Source organism: Linepithema humile, chromosome 3, assembly GCF_040581485.1.
Source record: "Linepithema humile isolate Giens D197 chromosome 3, Lhum_UNIL_v1.0, whole genome shotgun sequence".
NCBI lineage: Eukaryota > Metazoa > Arthropoda > Insecta > Hymenoptera > Formicidae > Linepithema > Linepithema humile.
In genome coordinates this window covers 28,777,658-28,803,212 of record NC_090130.1, presented here as the reverse complement: position 1 = coordinate 28,803,212, position 25,555 = coordinate 28,777,658, and the positions used below count along the sequence as shown (strand labels likewise).

At 40.9% G+C, this 25,555-nt stretch overlaps 1 protein-coding gene across 7 annotated transcripts in view; it reads left to right on the top strand.

Annotated features, from left to right (window-relative positions):
- The window catches only part of LOC105676680 (agrin-like), a 332,792-nt gene that overhangs the window by 126,019 nt on the left and 181,218 nt on the right, over positions 1–25,555 (top strand). For all 7 annotated transcript variants that reach the window (XR_010889146.1, XM_067351411.1, XM_067351410.1 and 4 more), the window contains one exon: positions 251–283. Coding sequence is in view for 6 of the 7 variants with exons in the window: in XM_067351411.1 (XP_067207512.1) it covers positions 251–283 (33 nt within the window). In the remaining variant the exon portion in view is untranslated. The remainder of the gene's footprint in view (positions 1–250; positions 284–25,555) is intronic.

The window sequence follows — 25,555 nt, the reverse complement described above, 5'->3', positions numbered from 1 at the left end:
GCAAAAAAACCTTACCAAGAAATTTTCTTTTCAATATGAAAATATAACGAGATAATTTTATAGAATCGATCCGGGGACCGCCGCCAGTTGACCTAGTCTTGATATTTTTGACGCTTTAGTTTATTATCGTAATTTAATCCGGAAACATTTCTAATGCAGTTTGCATAATCCGAAATCCGATATTCATATCATGTATTTATCTATCCGTCGATATTTAATTGTGCTAATGATATTTGCTTTTTCGTTTCAGGTAAGGATCTAAATTTCGCCAGTAATAACGCGGGTGAGTGTTACATCTAACAATTATATATAGTTATTATCGCATGCGTTACGTAATTCTTAATTGTTTGTCACACCGACAAGAGTTGCGGCAGGACTTCCAACTGTGTATTCCATAATCAACATTAGCCACTCTGTGTATTTTGCATTTTATAGACCGAATCGATTTTTTTACATAAAAAAGCGTTTTACAAATTATGCGTTGAATAAATCTGATAAAATTCTGTATTTTGAGAGTATTGTCGCTTTATTATTTGACAATTTTTATGATTCGTAATTATGAACAATTCAAAAAAGCGATCAATTTTATTCAACTTTGACAAGCTACCAATGCTTTCGACAACACTTTTACAGTACATTGGTTGATTTCAAGAGAATTCGAAATTATTGTGCTTTTCTTGTCCATTCGAACGAGAAATCGTACTGGAGTCCCTTTATTCAAACTTCATGCAATTTCGACGCCACGTGGAAAGCGACCTATCTCTTCTTTTGACCTCGCCTCGAGGATGAAGAGGGCCAATTCACCGAAATCCCGTGTAATTCGCCAAAGATTCCCGTGCGCGCGCGCCATAAGTCGAATCTGGCAGAGAAAGAAGTATTCTTTCGCGAAGCAACCCTCCGCTCCGGTGACGCGAGGCCGGTCTTTCGCCGGAAGAGGAAGAAAGATAGTCGCGGAGCGTACCGCCAGGATAAGGATAGCAAATTGCAGGCAATCTGGTTGATTAGGCTCCAGGATAGTAATCCTGGAGATCCCGATGCCGGGGCCGCCTATACCGTTCTATCCGACTAGCGACTCGCCTCCGCCGTGTATCAGGCGAAGAAAGGAGAACGAGTGCGGGACTGAGGAGCGAGACGGGGACTGTCGAGCGAGAAAAGCGACGTCCGTTACATCCGCGCCGTGCCGGAAGATTAGGATTCTTCGGGGAAACCCGGTGGAATTGAGAAAAGGGGGTTTCTTTTCATGTACTAGATTGACGATGCGTGTACTCTTGCCGTACGTACATTACTCTCACTGTATTTTCTCCGCTCTCTCTCTTTCTCTCTCTCTCTCTCTCTCTTTCTCTCTCCTTTATCTCTCTTCTCATTTCGTCTCATCTCGTCTAACGCGTACTGCGTTGCTGGGTTCTTCGTTTCCATATTCCGTGTCTCGTCGATAGAGCGATAAACTTTTTGCTTTAACTCGCAAAACACGTAGCAGAGTCACGAAATCACATTTGTCTGCTTTTTGCAAGGCTTGCGACGAACCCGCGTCATCTTTTGTTCCAGTTGTTTGTTTTTTTTTCTATAAGCACACAGAAATAAAAGAAAAAATGACGAAGCACTTTTTATTGGTTCGACGTTGATACGGTAATCTTTTCTGATTCATAGCGATAAGAGAAATCGAAACTCGTGAAAGCTTTCATCTCCGGGACGGATTTATATAGCGGAGCGAAGAAAAAGAAGGAAACGTGGAGAGGCGAGCCTGCAAATAAATAAATAAATATATAAAATCCGCAGCAGGCATACACACGGCCGGAAATGTATTGACCTCGGCGAGCGGTGTTCGCGTCGCGAGAAAAGTCGAGTGCGCGTCGTATCAATTTTGCCGGCGCCGTCGCCGAGTTGCCACTCGCTTTTTGCTCCCGAGCAATGCATTTAAATTATTTATAATGGGACTGGTTTTTCAATCTACGTCAGCGAACGGCCGTGGACGGAAGAGGAATGGCAGGAAGAAATATACGCCGGAGAGTCATCGCACGAATTAACGTCGTCCACTGTGTGATCATAGCACCTCCACTGTTGTGACTCACGTTTATGCTTTTCAAGTCATGCGCGATTGAATGCACAAAAATCGACCGTACTTACATATTTAGGAACTAACTTTTTGTGTCTTTGATCGCATATTAAATAATGCAAAAACAAAACGTATTCAATGCCAAAATTAAAATAGATTTATCAATTATTTTGTTGTTGATCAGAGAAAGCTAAACCAATTCAATTTTGCATACATTTAATTTTTATAAGGATTAAATCTGGCATTTTAAAAAAAGGAATTACATGCATATTTAACATTTTTTATAATAACTTAATAAATTACTTGGAGTCAATGAAAGAAAGTTTCACGTTTTTTCTTTTATCAATCTTACTTTTTTACTATTTTTTTATACATTGTATAAAAAGTTATAATCTTTTTTTCTTATTTTAAATTACGAAATTTTATTTCTGTATAATGCTTCATATACAGAGTGTTTCGGACTAATCGTATCTTCTGTTAATAGCAGATTTGGATACGAAATTCTTTATACCAAAAAGTAAATGCGAAGTGTTAAAGTTTACTAATCAGATTGTCAAAAATTCGCGCGCTCAGACGAATCGCATATTGATTTTTATATACTTACCGTATGAGAAAAATCAGGCATCTGCTATCAAGGGTGATACGATTAGTCTGGGACACCCTGTATAGTTTTAGGTTACAAAAATTATAAAAATTTTTCTTATTTATTTGAGGAAAAACAAGAAAGAGGTATAAATAATTCGAATACGTTGCAATACGCTTTGGCATATAGAAAGCATTTTCTTTCTGGTATTATACGTGCTGTAATTCAAAAAGTCAACGATATATATATATATATATATCTCTCTCTCTCTCTCTGGCACAATGTGAAAAGAGATTATAAAATCTACGCGCGGACGAAGGTGGTAATAGAATTTTGGAAAAAGAGAAAACCGAGTACGAGAGATGCCACGTCCACTGTGAGATTATCGGGGTCGACAAAGGGATTTTAAGGGGATGACGTGGGATTGGATTGTGAGAGGTGCGTCACGAGGTTCTCGAGAGCCGCTTTGTGTCTCTACTATAATTATTATTTGCGACCTTCAATGGTCTCCGCAAAGTTGTATTTTACAAGAAGCGTGTTGAGGGTCTTAGGCGAGCTGCGAGCTAAATGCAGTTAAAGAATAGAGTACATTAATTCAGTCCGTCTCTAAAATAGTGAAAAAGAAAATATTCCTAATTTTTTTTTATTGAATTCTGTGCTATAAGTTAAGCTTTTCAATTGCACGCATAATTACTTACTTAAGATATATACATATAACAATTACGATATCAACATAGATCACTATAATAAATAATATCTAAAACACTTGAAATTTTAAAAAATTCTATTTAATGCTTTAATTTGCTGAAACTCGGGTCTTTTAATTAATATCAATCAGGATTAATTAGTCGTGACTCATTCAATCCTTTGCTTCCACTTTTACTTGTTCTCCTCTTCTGTTGAGTTGCAAACCAGCCGTGCGCATCAACCTCAAAAAAAATGCTCACTTGCAATTTCTCGTTTTCGGTGGTCGGTTTAATTAGAAGGCAACGGGCGTTAAAGCAAACGAACGCGCAATCGCGCGGCTCTTTCCCTTTGCGTATAAATGTTACTCTTGCATACTCGCAATTTTATTATTACGGCTCTGAAAAATTAATTACAAATGTTGCGATAAAAATATTTTTATCTCTAGCCGCAACATTTTCACCTATATTTTAAACTTAATCTAAACTATACTTGAAACCTAAATCTGCAACTGTTCAGGCAACAGCAAAGACAGCGCTGCGTACTCGGCTTGGTGTTGCATCAATCCTTTTTTCTAAAAGCTTATATGTAGCGCTGCGAGTCGCGGTTCATGAAAATTAGGAGGAATAAGATTGTCGCAATCTGCGCAATTTTCAAAATGTATTAATGTCCGCGCACATTTGCACGCTGCGAGTTGACGAAGTCCACGCCCGCGACAAATTAAACTGCAACATTCGAAGGAACATGCACAGGTGCTTGCGGAAATAAAAATAGAGAGAAAGAGAAATGAAAGTTGATCGTGCGCGCATAGAGTGTATTATAGTTTGGGCGGAAGCGGGCGAGAATGCTATTGGCTGCGCCGTATCGTGTAACACGATCGCCAAAGGATTCGCTTCCTCCCTCGCATGCCGGTGACATCGAGCGGATTTGTAGGGAATTGCGGAAAGTGCAAAGCGCGGGGAAAAAACAGCAGATAAAACACGATTCGAATCATCTGACGGCGGGAAAGAGAGGGAAAGAGACAGAGCGGGGAGGGGGTTGGGGGGGAAGAAGAGAGGTGATTGGGGAAAAGGGCGCAAGGACGGCGAAGAGGGGGGGTGAAGGGTCGAGTGCCAGGCGTATCGGTCGAATTATCGAGTGGTACGTTACGGTTTTATGCAGATTCGCCAGAAATGTCGGGGCAGTTTCGGAATTAATGGCGGCCGGACAAATGTTTCGCGGTTTTTCTGCTGAATTATCGTGCCCCAGGGTACGACATAACGCGAGCGGCTCTACGTGTGCGCGCTTCCGACGTCGCACACGCGAACGTACCCCGCATCCCTGCGCACAACCACGTCACGCACACACACACACACACACACACACTATGAGCTCCGCGAACATCGCGACACGGTACGCGTACATACGCCACTGGCGGAATCGGCTTCGGGTAATGTATACATTACATGCACGGTCGCCGCGGCGCACTTGGTTACAAATACGCTGTATAATGCGCCGGAATATGTCCGTTTTTGCTTAAAGCTCTCAAAGTGCCTGAAACCCGGCGCGGAGCAGCACGGATGCTTCGGGAACTTTAAGTAACAATACATTAAGCCCGGTTTTACCGGGCTTTAATTCTGAATTCCGAATTGTGATACCTTTTTTTTTTTTTACGTAGGACAAATGGACCCAAATGGGCGATAAGCTTCTCAATTCTTGTTTTTTTTTTGCTTTAGTGACATAATATCGTAAATAGAGTTATATTTCGCGTCAACAGTGTGCCCATTTTCAATTTTGTACAGTTTGCATATATCTATGTGCACTACATTTTTACTCTTCTGTATATACCTATGTGCATGTGTGTGTCTATATGTATGTATATATACACATATTAACGTTTCATTTTCTACTTGTGCACTTTCCACGATTAACGATGAAGATCTGCTGCTGCTTCTTTAATTATGAATATGAAAGATTCTATTTTTAGCTTTTAATTTATTATCGGAATGTGGGGATTTTTTTTTTTTTTTTGTAAAACATTAAGCCGCACGATAGAAATTTCTATAATATTTTATATATTCGTTTAATAATTTAGCATATATTATATGAACATCGTAAGTTTCAAAAAGTTGTTAATAAATCCTCCGAGCACTGAATACTGAAATGATGTAAAAGCGAAATTTATGGGAAAAATACTTAAAATATGAAATTTTGATAAAAAATTGCGAATAAAAATTTTTATTTTGAAATTTAACGAGTTACGTTAAAAATGCAATGTTCAATTACAGAGAGAACGTTAAATCGGTTTACTCTAAAACAGTACGCATATGCAACACGCTCCAAACAGAAATATAAAGTATCGGGGATCGATATAGCGGGCGAATTTCATCGAGATAACATCATCCGCTTTCATCGATCAGGTCACTTAAATTAATTCCCGATCCCTTTTATCCCGAAACTGCGCTAGTGGATCGGACTATTATACGGTAACGTCCAATAGCGCCAAAAATCGCGTATATGTATATGAACATTACCGGTAATGTATTACGCATATATACGTCGGTGGATATTCCGCTCAAACCATCAAATAAGATAACCGCGGGAGAGATACATACTCTCATCCCATCCTACATTTTGATAATAGATAATAATGCTGATAATATACGCGCCGCGCTGCCCTCGCGGTCTTTTATGTTTCCCGATTTTTTGATAGAATCCCTCGCCGCTGATTTCTCTTCCGCGTTCTTGCCGCGAACATGTATGTCAAAATACATGCATCAATTATTTTCAAATATTAGTATTAAATGTATTTCAGTAATTTAATTAAGTTAAATTTGAATTACAGCATTGCGAGAAATCGTGTAACAGCTAACACACTGCTAACGGTATGCGTTTGCACATATGTATATTTATCAAATGGCTCGCCATGTGTTTCGACAAACTACGCTCACGCGATTAATCGAGACCGTTGGGAACTTCAGCTAATCGCTCAAGCTCGAATTAATTTCAGTTTCCTCTTCGCATTCTCCTCCCCCCCTCGCCGATTTTCTAGCGTTTAATTCAATTCATCGCCGGCAATAAGACTTGAGTATTCTATACCGGAAGTTTCTATTCCTTCCTGCGACTATGTTTGCTACTCTCTCTTTCTCTCTCTCTCTGTCTCTTTTCCTTCTTCCCTTCCTGCTTTATATTTCTATTGTGTTCCTCGTCTTCTTTGTCCCATTTCTCCCTGTTTCTACTCCCTTTCACATCGCGTCATTCTATTCTCCCCTCTTTCTGTTTGTCGTGCAACTTTGAGCTTCGCGCTTCGAATGAAGACGAAGATTAGGAGGAGGACAGATTTGGCTAGTAATCCATGGTGGAAATGCGGTTAAACTGCGTCCGGAAGTATCACGTTTCACGTGCTTGTCTAAGACTTCCTTCACGCATACCTTGCGGTGTACAACGCAGATTTAACACATTCCTTGCCAAATAGACGAGAAACACGCCAACACTATACGACTGCTTTATTTCAGTTCGGTTTCATACAATACGCTGTACATTGGTTTCAAGTCAATATAGTAAGAAGCGTTAAGGCCGGAGCACAGACTTTCACATAAGGCATAACGCACAATGGAATCAACCAATCAGAGTTCTTCATTTCCATCCCCACTTCTCATTCTGCGGATCTCTGATTGGTTGATTCTCTTACGCGTTATGTCTTACGTACAAGTCTGCGCTCCGGATTTTAGGGTTATCGCTGTTTTCAATAAAGCCCATTCTACCCACCGGTTGAGTCAAACGCACAGTTCAACTTTCATACGAGCATTTTCAACGATCAAAGCCGGTTATCGCGAAATCGCTGGATATTGAAGGATTTAGTATTTTCAATATTGACATCAATTAACCGACCGGCGGCGTGATTGATCGCTGTTTTCTGTTGGCGGTTCTTCAAAACCGATTACGCATCTCCTAGTCGCGCGCCGCACGCGAAGGCAACCTTAAATGAAACCTTTCACGCGGCGTGACTGATCGTGTCACTGGTCGCTGTCACGAGCGATCAATGTGCAGGCTAAGCAGACGCACCGCCATTCAAGTAATGCGCATCGTCCAATAAGCTTTCATGTAAATGATGCGGCCTGTACGGAATCGCTGCCTACTCGACGTCCATTTCGATGCTGACGTCAATTATCTCGTGATGTGATTGATTACCGTGTTTGTAGATATTTGAAACTTTTAAATTGCAACCTGTGCAAAAAAAAAAAAACATTTGAGTCAAATCACGAAGATTGCGAAAACTCGATGAAAAGTCGGTTTAGATTTACTTTTGTACAAATGAACAACAATTCCGGATAAATTAACAACAGCTAAGATTTGAATGGTCTTTTTTCGCAGTATCACATATTTCGGAGTGGTCACTCTTGTTCCTACGGAAACGCTGGATCGAGAATACGGTCGTTGATAGTTTTATTTATTTATTTTTTTTCGACTAACGATGAGTATTAAGAGATTACGTCTCTCAATATGTTTATTTGAAGCGCGTGATTCGCCGTTGGTAGAATTGAAAAACGCAACGATATTTATTTTGAAAAGCGGGTTATCGGCAGTCGTAGATTTATATGTCCACGCATGCAACGGACCGATAACTATTCCTCCACCGTTTAAAAAAATCTACTCCCCTCCTCTTTCCATCCGTCTGTCCTTCACAAAGTCCCTTGATAGTGCAACATTTATACGGAAAAACATTGTTCATCCTTGTGGCAAACTGTTGCCATGCTATTTTTTATCCAGATGAATGCCAGTTGCGCCGATGAGAATCGAAGCCTCAGCGTTTGATATATTTTTCACTGTTGTGCTATTTATAAAAAATTTGTTGTTTTTTTTTGTACGAGCTCCACAAATCATCATTGTCAAAACTGTGCATGTGTGTGGAATGCAATATATTATAACATCCGCGTGTAAGTAATGGAATAAAAATCATAGTTGCATTGTATCAATTTTTGTTTTGAAACGAAGGACGAAGGTTGAAGTTACAATTATTTTGAAAAATGGATACTCGCGGATAAGATCATATTTCTATTTTTTTGCAGTTAATGAATGATAAATATTACGTAAAAGAAACGACAAATATTTTGAAGAGTTTGCGAGTATAAAAGATACAAACTGTGAAGGCTCACATTTATTATAATATAAACATTGAGATCAGTCTTTCATTTTTTTTAAACGTTTTTTTTTTCAATAGCCATTGAAAGGCTATCGATCATCAGCAACAATGTTCGCTGGCAGAATTTTGATTCGATGATTCTGTGAATTTTATTTAAGACATTATCGAAAATCCGTATTGCATGGTAATTCCACAAATTGTGCGAAAAAATCGTATGCCGGTGAATAGCCTGTAAAAATTATAGACTCGACGTATAATCCCTTGAAAAAGGAACAAGATTCGCGTATGAATTTCGGAAACAGGATGTTCAAGTAGCTCCTAACTTCTTATATCCGCCACAGAAGCCAATCTTAATCTTGTGATTTTCGTTGCGTCGTGCAAAATAGGTACGTAACTCTCCATTCGCTTACTATAGCGAAGAAATCGAACGACTCTCGAAAGCATTAAGAAAATTGGAGTGTCGAGCGCATCCAATGTTATCTCGTCGAATACATACCAAAAGCGTGCAACAATTTTTCTTTCCTTCTTTTTATTTCACATTGTGCTGTGTAATTTAGAATATTTAAAATACCAAATCACACAAAGCTAAATGTGCGAAATAAGAGATTTAACTTTTCTTCGAAAATACGAAAAGTTGCTAACAAATGTGAATGTATTCCCGTAAATTTGTTTATTGCAAATATTTTACTTAATGCGTAAGATATTTACCTTTTAAATTTACGCCAGTATTAAATAAATGAAATATTGAGCACGACCGACATTATTCCATCAAATTGAAAACGTAATAATTTTGATAGACTCTGGTATTAATAATAATATTGGATTTCGGTAAGCATTTGTCAAGCTTTCGTAAAAATCGTATCCAATATTTAATTAGCTGTACATCAGAAAGCTCTATTTTTGAATCGTTAAATCCTAATGAATTTACTAATATTGAAAAATATTTTAAAATGTGTGTCAACTCTTACAAATAATATCTTATGTCTATAAGCAGATTAAGTCAGGTGAAAAGTCAAAAGTCAGAAGGAACGTCTAAAAATCAAATCCTTTAATACTATTATACTTACAGAATTGAATTGTAGGTTATTTTAAAGGTCTCTTTAAAAAGCCTTTCTAAATATTGATTTTCTTTTGTCTATTTATAATCAAATTTAAAAAATATATATATTTAGAAACTTATAATTGCGAATATTTAATATAGGTTATGAAAATGATAGTTTATTTAAACAAAGTGGCAATTAAAAAAGTTATATACTTGTAATATGCGAAGAAAGTGGTAATTAAAAATTTTATTTTATTTCCAACAACTTAGGGATATAAAAATAAGCTTTTTGCAATATATTGAATTTAAAGTTGTTGTGTTTGTGAACTGGGCCATCGATAGCCGCAAAAGGCTGCGCTTAGTGAAGTAAAGAAGCATTTAAAACTTTCGATCCGCGGCTAACCTACTTTTCTCTGTACGATATCATGGAAAAGCAATTATGCCGGAGTGGGGCAATCTAAAAGACTGCCAATTAATTGCGCTTGTCGGATTTTTTTTATTGCGCCCTCACTGTCATTTGTTTCTCATCGGGTGATCTAAATAAGGGTTTGTAACGTTAGCTGAGCTTGATAACCGAATATCGACCACGCTTTAACGAGCTCCCGGGACACGCGCACCTATGACGTGTCGCCCCTCGCTTTATCTGCTTGCTTCAGGCAAGATCGACGATGCTCGATGTGGTAGCTACATGTGTACCGTACCTTGTAACGCACGGTTTGAATTAAACTACTACCACTCGCGAGAGTGGAGTAACATCTCATTCCTTGTAATACGCACATTACATACGTACTCGCGTAAAATTTAAGCTCGCGTCTATCATGCCGCTTTATTTCATACAATTTCCCGGCGCATTCATTCACATTTCAATTACGGAACAATTTGTAATTACGTATTTGCTAAACTATCACTTTATTCTATAACATATTATTGCAGAAGAAGATAAATTACCGTCAAGTTTAAAATATTAAATATGATACATGACAAAGCGAATTAAGTATAATCCGAATTACAACAATATATGAAACATGTTAAATTCCGCAATTTTAACGATATCACTCTAGAACGTTGATTACCGATATAAAATATTACAAATGGAATGCGTTACTTACAATAGAGCGAAAGCTCGATTACATTAACGGAAATCTAATGTTTTCAGAGTCCCGGCCGTGAAACTGATCGTCATATTAACGCAATTACGCACGCACGTCCGAAGCGATTACTCTTTCGCTCGCGATATTTACAGCGCCACTCATTACACAATATTTTCGCAGCCTTAAAGCGTAACCAAGCCGGAGTTTGCCTTCGCGCACAAGTTTCCTCGTCGGGCCTGTGGTCTTATTGCGCCGACCGACGCGTAACGATACACCTGATCGTATATTATAAACTTTAGTCGTAACTAATACCGCGCTTTGCAGCGCGTTTGTTCAACAAGAGCCTAAGACCCGAGGTTGCCGGAGGCCGTATCCGTTGAGAAAGCGGCTTGAAATTTCAGTTCCGCTTTCGTTATTAGCCTGCGACTGCGTATATAGCGAGATGATGCATATTTGTATACGCGCAATTGAACGAATTTAAGAAAGGCGAATAATAATTTTACTCAATAACCCTTTTGCGAAAATAGATGAGCATCTTTTAATTTTTCTTATATCGCAAAACATGCGGCACATACAAATATTGCAACTCGACGAAGATACTTCGAGGAGGAGCGCGAAAAGGAAACGAAGAAAGGAATCGCGCACAGTCGATTCACCCCGTCGAAAAATGTTATTCGTGCTTTGATCGTTCAGGTGCAATCGCCAAATTCGTACATTTGAATAAAAATTGCTGCGTTCTGCAGAAAGGAGGTTGCTTCCGATAATTTACCTCTGCCGGATAATTCTTTCGTGATTCGATCGTATCGGCGACATGCGAACATTCGCACGTCGACGATAATTTATTGCGAAAATAAATCGGGAACGGTCTCGCTTCCACGTGCGCGATCTTCGTTTCCTAATCCAGTCCTCGCGATTCGACTCGCAAGCCTGCCGGTTAATTTTCCGCTAAGTAAACGCACAGAGGGTGAGCCGCCCAAGAACAAAATCGATAGTCTATTATTCGGGCTTAAGTCGCGCGATTTATGTGTACACTCTATCTTCGTGCTTGCCTCTCGAGATTCTAGTGCGCCGCTTCTACGCGAACACATTTCGATCTTCCGAGTCGACACTTCGGCGAGGCTCTTCTGCAATCGACTGAAATACCTTGTGTCGCACATTGATGCGTACTGGGAGAAATTAATCCAAGATGATACACTTCGCTTGACGTCACATACGTATTCCTTTATTCAAAAGTACAACAAGTTGCGAGAAACGGCTTCACAATAAACTCGGATTTCTAGAGTCGAATAATTGCACAATTACTATTTATATCAATTATTATATTCGTAGAGAAAATCTCGCAATTTTTGAAATTGTTAATATAAGCTGAGGTAAGAAGGCGCATCGGTATAGCTAATATTACTTGAAGAAAGTTTGCGAAATTTGAATCACTTCGGAAACAATTGGCTCGTGTGACCGTCATTGTTACCGGAGCCTCCAGTTCACGGCTACAACGGATGTTGTGTTGGCGGCACCGTCTGTTGAGAGCCTGAAAACTCGAAGAGGAAGGCCCAGGACCATCCGATCTCGGGAACAAAGAAAAGTTGGCCACCGCGGCGAGTTATCTGGCCGTGTTAACCCTTCCCTGCCCGCCGAGCTTTCCTTAGCGGGAGCTGTTGAAAATACGGGAAAGGGTGTGCGGGATCGGGCGTGGAATAGCTTTTATTTTCAAGAAAACCTTGTCCAACAAGCCGTCTGCTACAATAGCGCGGAAGTTTCCATTGTGTCGTGCCACCGCGGCGCGTACATGCACGCCTACTCAACAATCAGCCGAGAAGCTTCACTTTTTGCCAGCTCGCCTTCGGCCGCCATTGTTCGGTGATTGATGATACCGTGGCGGCGTTTTAAGTGGAACAGAAGAAAGATTGGCGCGTGAAAGTTTAGCCGGAAATTATGTGCATGGTAGTTTAAACGCAGACGACATTTTTCTAATGAGTTGTTGGTTTAAAGTTGAACATTAGCTTAACGCAATGATTTCAAGTTTCGTTGACAGCGCTCTGCTTTACTTGGCGCAAAACAATTCTCACTTCTAGAAATTCGAATAAACTGCTACGCTACATTTCTGCAAGTTCGCATTGTCAATCAAGAGGTGTTTTGTTTCGCGTGCTATCGCTAGCGATGAAAAATTGCTTCTTTATTTCTTCTCGTTATTTTTGTGTCCTGTTAAAATTCGTTCGATCAAGTGCGCGTCATTATCAAACTTTCTTATGTCAGTGGTGCATAAATCTTGCCGATCAGACCCGGGACTTATATCACGCATCGTGAAACGCGCGCGAACTGTTCGGGGAAACTCGATTTCAGGTCTCTCACGCGCTTCGGCTTTCGCATATAACTTGATGTGAGTAATGCGCGGCGCCTGTGTGACGAATGATCATCACGGTTTGTGACGTCATAAAACCGTCGTTAAAACTTAACCGATAAAATCTACCATCTCCTGGATACGGCAAATCATTTCATGTAAAGCTCGCGCACTGTATTATTCGACATTACGAGAATCATTAAGGAAAGCAATAAGCTACCACGAGATATTATTTGTTGAATGCAATACTACTATACGTTATCTTTGTTCCGCTTACAATGTTTCCCCTCTCTGTTTTTCTCTTGAGAGTACTTTCGCACATTTGGTAATATTTGCACGAATATTTATCTTTTTATTTTGATTGAACCTTTTATTTAAGTCTTAATTTTCTTGTATTGGAAAATAGACGTGAATCAAATAATCAAAAATATCGTCTACAAATTTGTGGAAAGATTGAAATAATATGCTGACACAGAACATTGCAGTAATATTGCGGCAATGTTGCAGCATTGTAGCAACCTTACAGCAATGTTCTGTGTTTGTTGGGATGTCAGCATATTATTTCAATCTTTCCACAAATTTGTAGATAATTTTTTTAATTATTTGATTTGATATTGCAACGTTGCCGCAATGTTGCCGCAATGTTCTGTGTTTGCTGGGATGTCAGCATATTATTTCAATCTTTCCACAAATTTGTAGATAATATTTTTAATTATTTGATTTGATATTGCAACGTTGCCACAATGTTGCCGCAATGTTCTGTGTTTGCTGGGATAAAATGTCCATATACAAAGTAATACAAATGGTCGATTGTAACTGAGATTGAATAATTTGGTCTGGAAATGCGCTAATATACTCTTTCGCGGATACCGGCGATTATCTATGACATAAGTTCTTCACTTTAAAAAATTTTATCGTTGAAACTTCAGTGAAGGGGCCAGATGAGGACGGTCGGTGTAGGTCACGTCGTGGTTAAAACGGGCTAGATGGCAGTGACTAGAGATAGATAACGGAATGGCGGGGTTGTCGGAGAGCGGGAAGAGCGAGTCGCGGTTCCGCGATTATGAAAAGTTGCCGTCATTTCAGAACGCGCGCTCTGTGGGAGTTCTTCAACTTTTTTACGAGTTATCGAACTCTCGAACGCGGAACTCTAGGGTCGACATAATAAGAGTGGAGCTAGTTAGTGTTCGTTGAAAAGACTTTATTGCCTTCGATGGCGTATTTTAGCGATTATCTGACGTCTCTCTCACGATCGACCGTTTCTGCATAATGTATAATTAAAGCGCTCTATTAAAATTACGGAAATGATTCTGATTTCAAAAGAGCCAAGTTTTTAAATTATAAATGATTAAGAAAAATTTGCGCTGTTTAGAGACTTTAATTTTGCGATGTCATATAAGAAGCGTCATTTAATCCCAAACTTTATCAATCTACATAATCGCGATAAATTCGATTAGTTTTATTTTTCTTTTCGAGCGTTATTATTACTTAATTTGTGACCCAAATATCTATTTCTGATGCCATACACACGACAAGAGATGTATCGGCTTGTCTGGCTGGCAGATTGCATCTAATTAGAAGCAGTCTCGACCCAGTTATTGCAGAAGGATCGGATTGACATAATGTATTTACGCTCTTGCACATGTATGTCTCGGCGGTTACCTTGCCTCCGGCCATTGGAAGCACTCAATTACGTTATCGAATGTAATAAGAGCATAGTGTCGCATACTTTATGCGAATATTACGCATACATATACGAAAATACGGCAACTATGTAAGCATGCTTGGTATTTAATATCATGTTTTGTGATTGCGATAGATAATTCCAATTATGTTACTGCGCACTTTACGTGTGTAATTTTGTGGTACAATGGCGAAAATATCTAACTACAATAAAAATAGTAATTTGCATTATATTTAAAAAAAAAAAACAGCTTATTGTCAAAAATATCGTGCCCTTCATTTTTATTTTAACGTCGAATGCTTGTGTTTCTTTGCTCTAACGCACAACGTTGTTCGTCTTGATTTCTATTCATCTACAATAATAATACGTGTATATATTTGGGAATTAGGACGGAAAATATGTTCAGTACGATTAGTAAATGGCACGGATAAGACGTCGAAATGTCTGCCGCTTCGAGCGGCCCTATAATCGTTTTCGCGCGGGCGCGAATTTCGGAGGGATTGCTCAGACATCGTTGATCCTTCTCTTGTCTCATCGCCGCTTTGTCTCCAACGATGCGGCGGGCGTATTTGAGTGGTATGTAGGGAACGGTAAGCAGCAGCGATAGTTTGCTTTAGTTCGCTAAGCCGAAGACATCTCGGGACCCGGGCGCGCGCGCGAACTCCGCCGTGCTCCAACTTAGTCGGCTCCAAAACCGCACGCGTGTACGCTCGCTTTATTCGTCAGAGATTAAGCAGACGTCGCCGCGACGCCGCGACGGCACACCGTCGCCGACATCGTAGGCGTGCAGTAACTCAGACAGTCGAAAGAACCCACGACACTCGGTTTCCGCGCACACGCTTTCCGCTTCAGGCATTCGTAATTAGACTCGTAATCCCGCAAAGGGAAATAATTAGTGGAAACCTCGACGAGGTACTAAGGCGATTAAGCTCGACCGGCGCCGCCGTAGGTATCGTTCGTGCGTTATTTAAACGTACGTGAGAAGCATCTGAACGCGCAGCGGTAAAAAACAGGGAGGTGATACTTTCTAAAGGTGAACAAAATTTGCATTCACGAGAATTAACTCGGTTTCACTAACGTTAGTGACATTAGTAATGTTAGTAAATTCTAACATGATTATCTTCTTGCTTCATCCAAATCAGGTTTGGAACAGTCGACGATTTAAAAAGGGCGGACAGTGGAGTGAATAGAAACTTGATTTTATATCAACATAATAAAAGAATTTTTATATTTTGACGCCGAAATTACGTTGTATGTTTAAGTGGACATCTCTCTTCGTAATCAACGCGGACGCAATCGTACGTCCTTTAGTTGTTGTGCAACTAATTACATCTCTTTTAAAACTCTTGCAGTGAGGAGAAACTAAATCATTACTAGCAAAGGGTCTCGTTTTCTAGCTAAATTAGCACAATGATGCCTGCGATTCATCGCTCAATCGCCAGGAACTTGACGTTTCCTCATACATTAAGCTACGTTATTCGAGTCAATATCTCGCGATAATCTTCTACGCGTCACACGGCGCGTGTAATTAAATCCGCAAATCTTATAGCAGCATGTAGCGTTCAGGTGGTATCGTTACTATCGCCGTTGGGACACCCGGTGTACTTAAGCTGGGTAATTGAATAGAGTTTTCGAGCTACTGGCTGCACCTTCTGACCCTGGAGGAATGGCTCGCACATCTATGGATGTATTGTTCGAGTGCAGCCACAGGAACGCCAAGACTATCGATATATATACATATATATATATATATATACACTCGCGGATAGCCAATTGCGGACAGGGGTTAATTAAGGTATTCGTGGTTATAATGAATTCAGACGCCATTGTATTTAATGGAGAATGCACTTTAACTCTAAAATGTAAAATCCAAGTTTTCCAAAGGAAAAGAAAATATTAAATTGCTACTGAAGAAGTTTTAAGTGTAAAGTTTCATGATATTTTTCAAGAAACGTTACGTGAGAAATATCAAAACTTTATGCGTATAGAAGAGTGTGAAATTAAAATGAATATGTAAGGATTATAATTTTAAATATTTACACGAGAATTTAATTTTATCCATTTAAAATTATCTTGAAACTACTTAAAGTTTTTGCTTACTCTCTCTATTTTCAAAGATTAATCTGCAACCATAATTTTACTGTGAAATTCTGAAGGCCTGCGATGTAGACACAATGAACTTGGATGCAAAACTCGAGTAGAAAGCTCGAACGAAAAAATGCATCGTGTCGTATTTTTTCTGGCAATTAAATCCCTTATCAACTTTTGTATAAAGCGTAAGAAAAAATTTAAAAGTTATGGATAGATTTATCGTAGTTTCCTGTCGTTGCGTGAGAAATAATAATATAAAAAGTAAATTCATTTTCACTAACTAATAATTTAGATTTATTTAGTGTAATAAATTAACTACTATTGCTGTCGATATCTGGTATCCGAGTTTATTATAAAAATTTATAATGTTATTTGTTATATGTAATATGATTATATGCAATATAATTTTGTATGTTAGTAATACAATTTCAATACAATACGTATGTGTAATTATTATATTTCGGATATCCAGATAATTGGGTAATACTTGAGATAATCGAATATCCGGTTTTTAATGACAATATTAAAATAGAAATTAAAATAAGAATTTTACGTATCACGAGTGCACCGCTATTTGGAATATATCTGTTATCCGAGTCGAATTATTCAGTAATAAGAACTCAATCCGAAAACTCGCACCGGGTCCCAGCATCGCGGGAACGCAGGTCTTTAGAAGTGAGAAACTACCGGTGTATCGACATTAAAATATCCGCTATCTTCTTCCTATTCCGCCTGTGATGTGTTCGGCGAAAATGCGCTATTTCTCGAGTACATGTCTACAGCGGCGAACAGATTGTAGGTGGCTCAACGCTGACCTGAACGACCGTACAGCAAGGGCTACCGTGCAGGCTTTGGATGTCGATTTGTTTTCCGTATCTACTGCGGGCAAAATACAGCCGCGAGCTTTAATTAAGACGAACGAGCTTATGTTATCGCCGAGCCATTTACTTGAGCGGGCAAAAATATCGCACTTTCAATACGCCGTTACGGTGGCTGTGATTTATGATTATACAGTTTTTATACATTATTGCACGCGCGCATATCCCCGGTTGAAAGCCCACATTCTCACAAGTCTGATTACACTAACAATTGCGAGCGGTGCCGCTTTTAATTAAGGCGCTGTTTAAACGCGATGATATGGGTATGTTTGGCGAAAAGAAACTATACGAATAATCGATAATTGCGAAGACGTTTGTATCGCACGGCACCGTGATTTCTCAACGTTTTTTTTGGGGGGGGGGGGGAAGAGAGAAGAGAGACGGGGAGGGCATAATATTGTTACACCGTGCAATAATAAATATAAAAAAAATGATCCAAATTCCGCAACGCATAAAAAAATCACCACCTTTTCACTAAAATAATTGAAACTTCTCTAGCACTTTTTATCGCAAAGTCGATAAAATTTTTTCAACGCTAATCATAATAACTTTAGTAGCTAAAAGACAAGCCGGTGAGGCACCATCACTTAGGCGGACTATCGGGACGCCGTCGTAATCGCAACATATTTCAGACGGGGCGGCTCGAACGCGCTCCGCACACGTTCAAGGCATATGATTGCGTATTGTTCGAGTTCGCTCAGGCGACGCTTTGAACTGACAAGTGCACAACCGACCGCCACAATCGCCGCCAACAATCGCGGCGGCGGCGCGGTCGGTTATGCCGGTGTGTGTGTGGGTGGGCAATTATGAGCGCGCCTTAATTAGCAAGGCTCGCTACCGCACAAAGCGCTCCGTATCCAGCACTAGACAGACGCATAGTGACGATGATACTCCATCTGCTCTGAATCCGCTTGACAGTGAACGTGCTCGGTACGGATTGATCCTGGCATTCAGAACTATCTGTCTGCTCACTACGCGTACGCACGGTTGATTGATATTCCTCCTTCACCGAGCACGAAGCCGATCTCATGACCTATTTTCACGCGCGATTGGCACGGCATTTTGACAGCGCGGGGATGTTTTTGCGAAGCGCGCTTTTCGAGATGAATGCGCATATTTCGCGCGAAACAATCGGACAACGGAAATAAAAAAAAAAAATGGAAAAAAAACGCGCACCGAAACATTCATTTATTGTAAAAATCGATAATTATTACAATAAGCTTAAAGAGATTAAATCGGATATATGGAGAATTTTGAACGCAAGAAACTGATAGCGCTACTAATTTTGCATTCAAAATACCAGTTTTTTATCGTTATGTAATGCGTACGAAAAAAATCAGATGGATAGTGGAATAAATGTACGTATTTCGTGCGGCGTGCGAAGGATTTTATGCTTTCTAATGTAGAAACGAATGCGCGGACTGCAATGTTCAGATATTTTATAATAAATGCACATATTTCGTGCAGACGCGGGAGAGATAATCTATATGGAGGAACGAAAGTACACGCTGTAACGTGCATCTTTCTAAAAGATCGCAGCAGTTGACTGACTGATAAATGACGCCGAATGCAAAGAATTGAATATTATATTGTCGGAGTAATATATCGGGCCGTAAATTTATTTTACAGCGTCTACGATTATGGAATTAACTGTGCAATCCATAACTTTCAATGAAGAAACTTTATTGCTGCCTCTGTTATCGCTAAACTATCTATTATTGAAGAGAAGCCTTCAAGTGCGGAAGAGCTAGCTGGCGGAAGATAAATTAATGGGAATTTTAAAAGACGTGGAATGCAAATTAATGAAGAATTAATGGACGTGGAACGCAAATGTGCTTTGGTAATCAGGAATACGTTGATAAGCGCCATCGTTCCCTGTTCCGCCTTCCCTCTCTCGCTCACTTCTTCATCATCGCTTTACGGTCTCAAGACGCCGTTAAATCGTTACATGGAACGTATCCTGGAATTTCCACTGCGCCTGGAGCATTGTCGTCGGGCCACTCGACCAGTCTCGTCGCAACCCCCTATCGCATTTTGCGTTACTTACACCCGTATACTGTACTTGTGTGACGTTGTGTGTGGGCTGACGCAAAACGCGCCCAATGTGGTGTTCAAGCTCGTCAAAAAGCTCGCGCAGACCCCTATTTATCGTGTCGTTGCGCGAGGCGCGATAAATTCTCGCAAATTTACAGTCACGAAAAAGCACCACGGCGCACACGTCCGCAAATGTTATTCACGGCACGCGGTCGCTATTCGCGTGTATCGTTCCCCGTTTGCGGTTCTCCGTTCATGCCGCGCCGTTTGATCGCTGCGAAAATTCGACGGTTGAAATCGAGTGAAAAAATATCGCTCACCGCGCAGTCATAATTCATAATCCGGACAAAGTCTGGCGGAATGTATTGACGAAAAAAAAACGGCGAGTGTACTTCCTGCGACACAATGTTCTTCGACCGCACTGTCGTATATTGATTTAAAATGCTTCTGCGAATTTATTTTTTAAATACATAAGCTATTTTTGTAGCTGTTCCGAATGTTTATTGAATCACGGCACTAATTGGACCGCAACGAAATCAATGGTGAATTTATTTATTAATTCCCACACAGCACAGAACATTGCGGCAATATTGCAACATTGCGAGAACATTGCAATATTGCCGCAATGTTACACGGAGTCTTTTCAGAAAGATGTTTATTTTATTTTTATCTCCCCATACAGCACAGAACATTGCAATTACATTGCAGCAATGTTATAATTTTGCAAGTTGCAATATAATATTGTTGAAACATTATTGCAACCTGTAATTGTAATATTTCATGAGAATGTGACAGCAACATTCCAACAACATTGCAATAGCAATATTCGGTAATTGCTAGTTCGTTCGTTTACCGCTATGCGACGCGCACACTAATTGCAAAATCTATCTCGTATTTAAGTTTTAGTCATGATGATTATATGAAATTTGCAAAGAGTGGCTAGTAAGATTAAAGACATTGTAATTATTTTTATCAGTTTAATTTTTCTGATACGACCTCAACACAGGGAATTCAGATATTGAACTGATTGTTCAAAAATCGAACAGATAAATGTCCAAATAAATAAAAATATATGCAACATTATTCTAAGATTGCAATAACAATGCATTATTGCAAATTCATTACATTGCAATATTACTGTAATATTTCGTTACAATCTTCCTAAAAGCGGACATTTTAACGTTGCTGCAATCCCACAGCAATGATGCAACAACATTTTGCAGTGAATTTGCAATATTGCAACATTGCGATGAAAGATTGATGCAATGTGTATGCAATCTTTGTGTGCTGTATGGGTCTAATTTAATTAAATTATATTTTTTATCGCATTATAAAATGTGCAAATACTATTTCAACCCGTAACATTGCGGCAATATTGCAATGTTTTCGCAATGTTGCAATATTGTCGCAATGTTACGGGTTGAAATAGTATTTGCACATTTTATAATGCGATAAAAAATATAATTTAATTAAACTAGAGGTAAGAATAAAATAAACATCTTTCTGGAAAGACTCCATGTCTTAACAGTTTGCGAATACCCGACAAATCTTGTCACGATACACACACTTCGCTTGGCTAAACACAACAACGGGATATATATTTTTCACGGCGCTGCTTCGCAGGCGAGATTTCAATGGGGGGGATCGCAGCGAGAGTATTTCATCGCGCTTTCACGCGCACAGAGCTTCACAGGTTGGTTCTAGCGTGATCGAGCGCGGGATCGATGACGAGGAAGAAGCGACTTGTCTGCGGATGAAAGGATCTCGTCGTCGCAACCTGGTCGACGACCCGCGCACGGCGGAATCTATATGGAAATGACGCGTCGACTTTAGATGCCGGGATTTACGTAGCGTCTCGGTTGTGCGTATATAGAACCACTGCGCGATGCCCGCAAACTTCGCCTAAGCTCGTATAAAACAGCTCGAGCGAGCGCGAGCGGAATGAAGAGACGCGAGAGAAAGAGAGTTGGGAGAAAGAAGAGACACCGTCGTACGAGCTCCAATGTAGTTTGCGGTGAAAATTGTTGTAGAGACGTTCGTGATAAGCACGCGATAGACATGACTCTCGCGTGAGCCAACGTAAGATCCTGTCTTCGGGGATGTCGCAGTGAAATAGACGACGAATATGTCCGCCTCGGAATCGCATTACCGCGCGTTCACCGGCTGGCATTCATACCTCATACGAGACGGTAATAGCGGATATCGTGATCAATGCTTGACGAGCGTTTGAGGACGGAACCATAATTATGCATCATTGAATACTATTTCATTAAAAGGAGACTCTACAAATTATTACAATTTTTTATAAATTTCGCAATCTAAATTGGACAGTCGCGGCAGCTTTGTAAAACACTTTGGACTAATGTTTATTCAAGGCTCTTTAAGCTGCACGGGATAACATTTACGCCTTGAAGAGGAAAATGCGCGTCCGCATTTTTTCATTCGTGCAATGAAGAACGAAATCCGGGCGAAAGCCGGGCACGCTGCAGTAATCTTTTCGCAGGTCGATCCATGTGAGCATTGTCGTCGGCTGTCGGCGGGGGGGTTAACACCGCGAAATTCCCGGAAGAATTCCGAAGTCGCGAAAATCTCGGGGACCTTCGAGGAATGCATCTCCGTCGCTACGCCGGGAACGTGACCTCACGACGCCGCCGTAGAATTTACTACAATGGCTGCCAGACGTTTCCGTTTTGCCGCTCCGCAGCCGGCAGCGCAAACATGGCTCCTTCTGAAACACGCGCACGATTCGCCGCCGGTCGGGCGGGACTTAGCGACGTCCCGGGACTCTCGTCTGAATGATTTAGCCGCGCCTTATACGTCCCGCGGAATCTAAGCCAAATCGGGTTTCCCCATTTTATCCGCGGATCACGCGAGCCGGCCGGTTCGCTCGGTGAATTTCAAACGGTTCGCCCAGCGGGAGTCTGCGCATTTATGGCCGTGGTCGCCTTGCTAACAATATGATCTCAGATTACGGCGTGTAATGACGCGGTAAATCGACGATTTATCCCAAATGTATTGAAATGCAGGCTTGAAGAATGCGCACACGCTGCAATGCCGGAGTCGAAAAGTTGTCTGCTAGAGGATTTTTCGACAATATCACAGACTGTTTTTCTATCTTTATTTGGAATTTCGAAAATCTCACTGCGAATTGAATGAATTTTGGGCCACCTGATCCATGAATTAAATGTTTTCAATAAGTTTTTCATCTACTCCGGCCGCCATATTGGAGCAGCCGTTTTGAAGTTTTCAAAGGCCACGTTTTTTTTCTTAAACTATACACAAAAACGAACATTTTAAGCCCTCGAACGTCTTATTTCGAATTTTGTCCAGACACTGTATATTTTGTTTGCATTTCTACATTATACAATCTTTACTTTAATTAATTAAAACTAATTGCTGAAGACTCCTTGTTAAGTCGAACGAGTCAAATTACTAAAACCACTGTTTTCACACAACGCTCTGTACCTTAGAAGATATTATTTGCGTATACTGAAAGGGGCGACTGAGTACTATATTGTCCGCCTGAGCCTGACGTTCGGCTAAATCGAACTTGCGAAACGCATTTGCATGAAACAAGTAGCCGGTATCCCATTCCCTTCTCTTGCCCTCTCGATCTCCATCTTGGAGAGGTTTATAGTGTATGTACAAAATATAGACCACTAGACTGGATATTAGACCACTAGAATTTTTGTCTCGTAAACTTTTCCACATAGTATCGAATTTTATTAAAGTGTAAAAATGTAAGACAAGTGTGAAATGAATATCAAATCGTACTGAAACAAAAATGTAGTAAAATTTTGATATCCCGTCGCGGTGTGGTATTTAATTTTATTAACGCAATCTGGTGGATAATTATTTGTATCTTACGGAGCGCAGTCATTGTTAGAAGTACGCGTGCTGTATTCCAGTCGGGATGATTATTCAGCTCGGTTGGAAACGAGATTCCACGGAGGGGCGGATGGGGGGGAATGATTTCTCTTAATCACAGTTGCGGACTATTCGACGTTGATTGTGGCAGCGGCATCAAACATCCGGCCGTTATGCGCGTACGTACGAACTCTGCGATATTATTGGCATAAACTCGTTCTGAACGTACGGCTGTCTTTGGGCCGGCCGGCGCTCGCGCTCGCGAATCGAACTTGCAAATCGAATTTGCATGGAACAAGTAGTTACGATTCCCGGCGACTCGTCGTCGTCGTCGTCGTCGCAGTGACTGGGCTCTCGCCGGCATTTCCGCTCCTCTCGTTCGCGCTGCGCGTATTTCCGCCGTGCGACGTTTCGTGTTTTCCCGCTGGGACCTGCGGCGGGATTGCGGAAAGTTCGCCATCGGCGAATGTGTGTGTACACACGCGCGTTTGTGCACACACACGCGCGCGCGCGCACGCACATACGCATGCACGGCTGGATGTAGTTTACGCCAGAGTTCCGCGATTGTACTTTTAGAATTGTCCCGCTGCCGTTGGAGGAGTAGCATGATTACGTGCCCGCCAACGGGCGCGCCGACGTGTGTACTTTGCGAATTATATGATGGATGCGCTCGGACAACAACTCATCGACGCGAAACTTTCGTCTTAGTCTTGACCTCGTTCGAAATTACGGTTTACACGGCGGCGACATTGCACCGCGCTGTTATGACGCGAGATGTCCCCTAATCAAGGATTTGTTGACGGAGTTGTACGCTGCTCCGCAATCCGTCGACGGAGATTCATCGTGTTTTGAGTATGCGTTCGGTGTTTAAAACACTCGATGAAGAGTAATTTGCTCCCGTGTTAGGTTAGCGCGAAATATCACGTTGCGATGTGTCCTCCAAGGCCTCGGACGTTCGCACGAAAATAATATAACGGAAAATTTCATTATTTCTTATTACCGATTCTCCCCTTTATATGCTAATATTCGATAAGGCAGTGTTCGTCTGTAAGAAGAAAATGGTCCCGCAGAGTCCCATTTTGTATCTCTTATGAATATCGCAGGAGGTACAAAAGGTATAGATGTTTTATCGGATCGATAACACGCGCGGTATGAATGATAAATGCTTATCCCCGGAGACGGCGAGACTTCTTAGCCGAAAGTTTAGAACCAATTTTATCCCCATTCGGCGCACACGTCACATTCCGTATGGCGCCTGCCCGTGCAAAAGGGCGGCGTTAAAAATTCATTATTTCGCCCGCGTGCGCCGAACCCGAGCGCGGAGGCGCAAAAAATTTTTGCCATAAACAGGAAGCGCATAATTTTATAACCACGCGAATTCGCTCGGTAATAAGGGACGGGAAATAGAATTACTTCTTCCGCGTCTCTCTCGCTCCTCGAGTTTGTACCTTTGATTCGCGAGAATACGATTTAATTCTCTCGCACAAACTGTAATGAAGAGCCCTAAAAACTTTGCAAGCGCGATTATCTTCGTTCCGAAGAGCAGATAGAGCGTGCAGTATCGCGTGTGTGCGCAGTGTGCAGACATCGAGAAAACTTTCGCATCACCTGGGTTTCCACTAAACTAGATGCGCTACAACCGAAGGTGCGGGAAGAACGAGATAAGACAGCGCTGATACTTTGCGGATAAGCTCTCGAATGAGTCAACCAACGACGAAAGTTTACTCCCGACATGCGTCGTGCCTTTCTCATTGCTTTAAATTTTTTTTAGCAAGCAAGTATACGTTAAAATTCTAGACTGAAATAGCTCTTCCGTAAAAACGAGAAGAAAAATTATTCATAAAGTCGGTTCTTCGTGAGTCTCTTTCGTCAGAGATTAATGATTTTGTCGCGCGCCGTCATCAGAAAATCATGCTCGAAATGTCTGTCGGAGGGAAAAAGCCGAGATAGCTCGTCAGTTCGCGAGGAATCTTACGAGATGCGACTCTGCGGCTTCGGCGACAGAAGAGCTCTCAAAGGGTCGACTGCACTCTCGCACGGCTTGGGAGTCCGAGAGTACGGTCGACCGACGAGCTTCTTGTCTCTTCG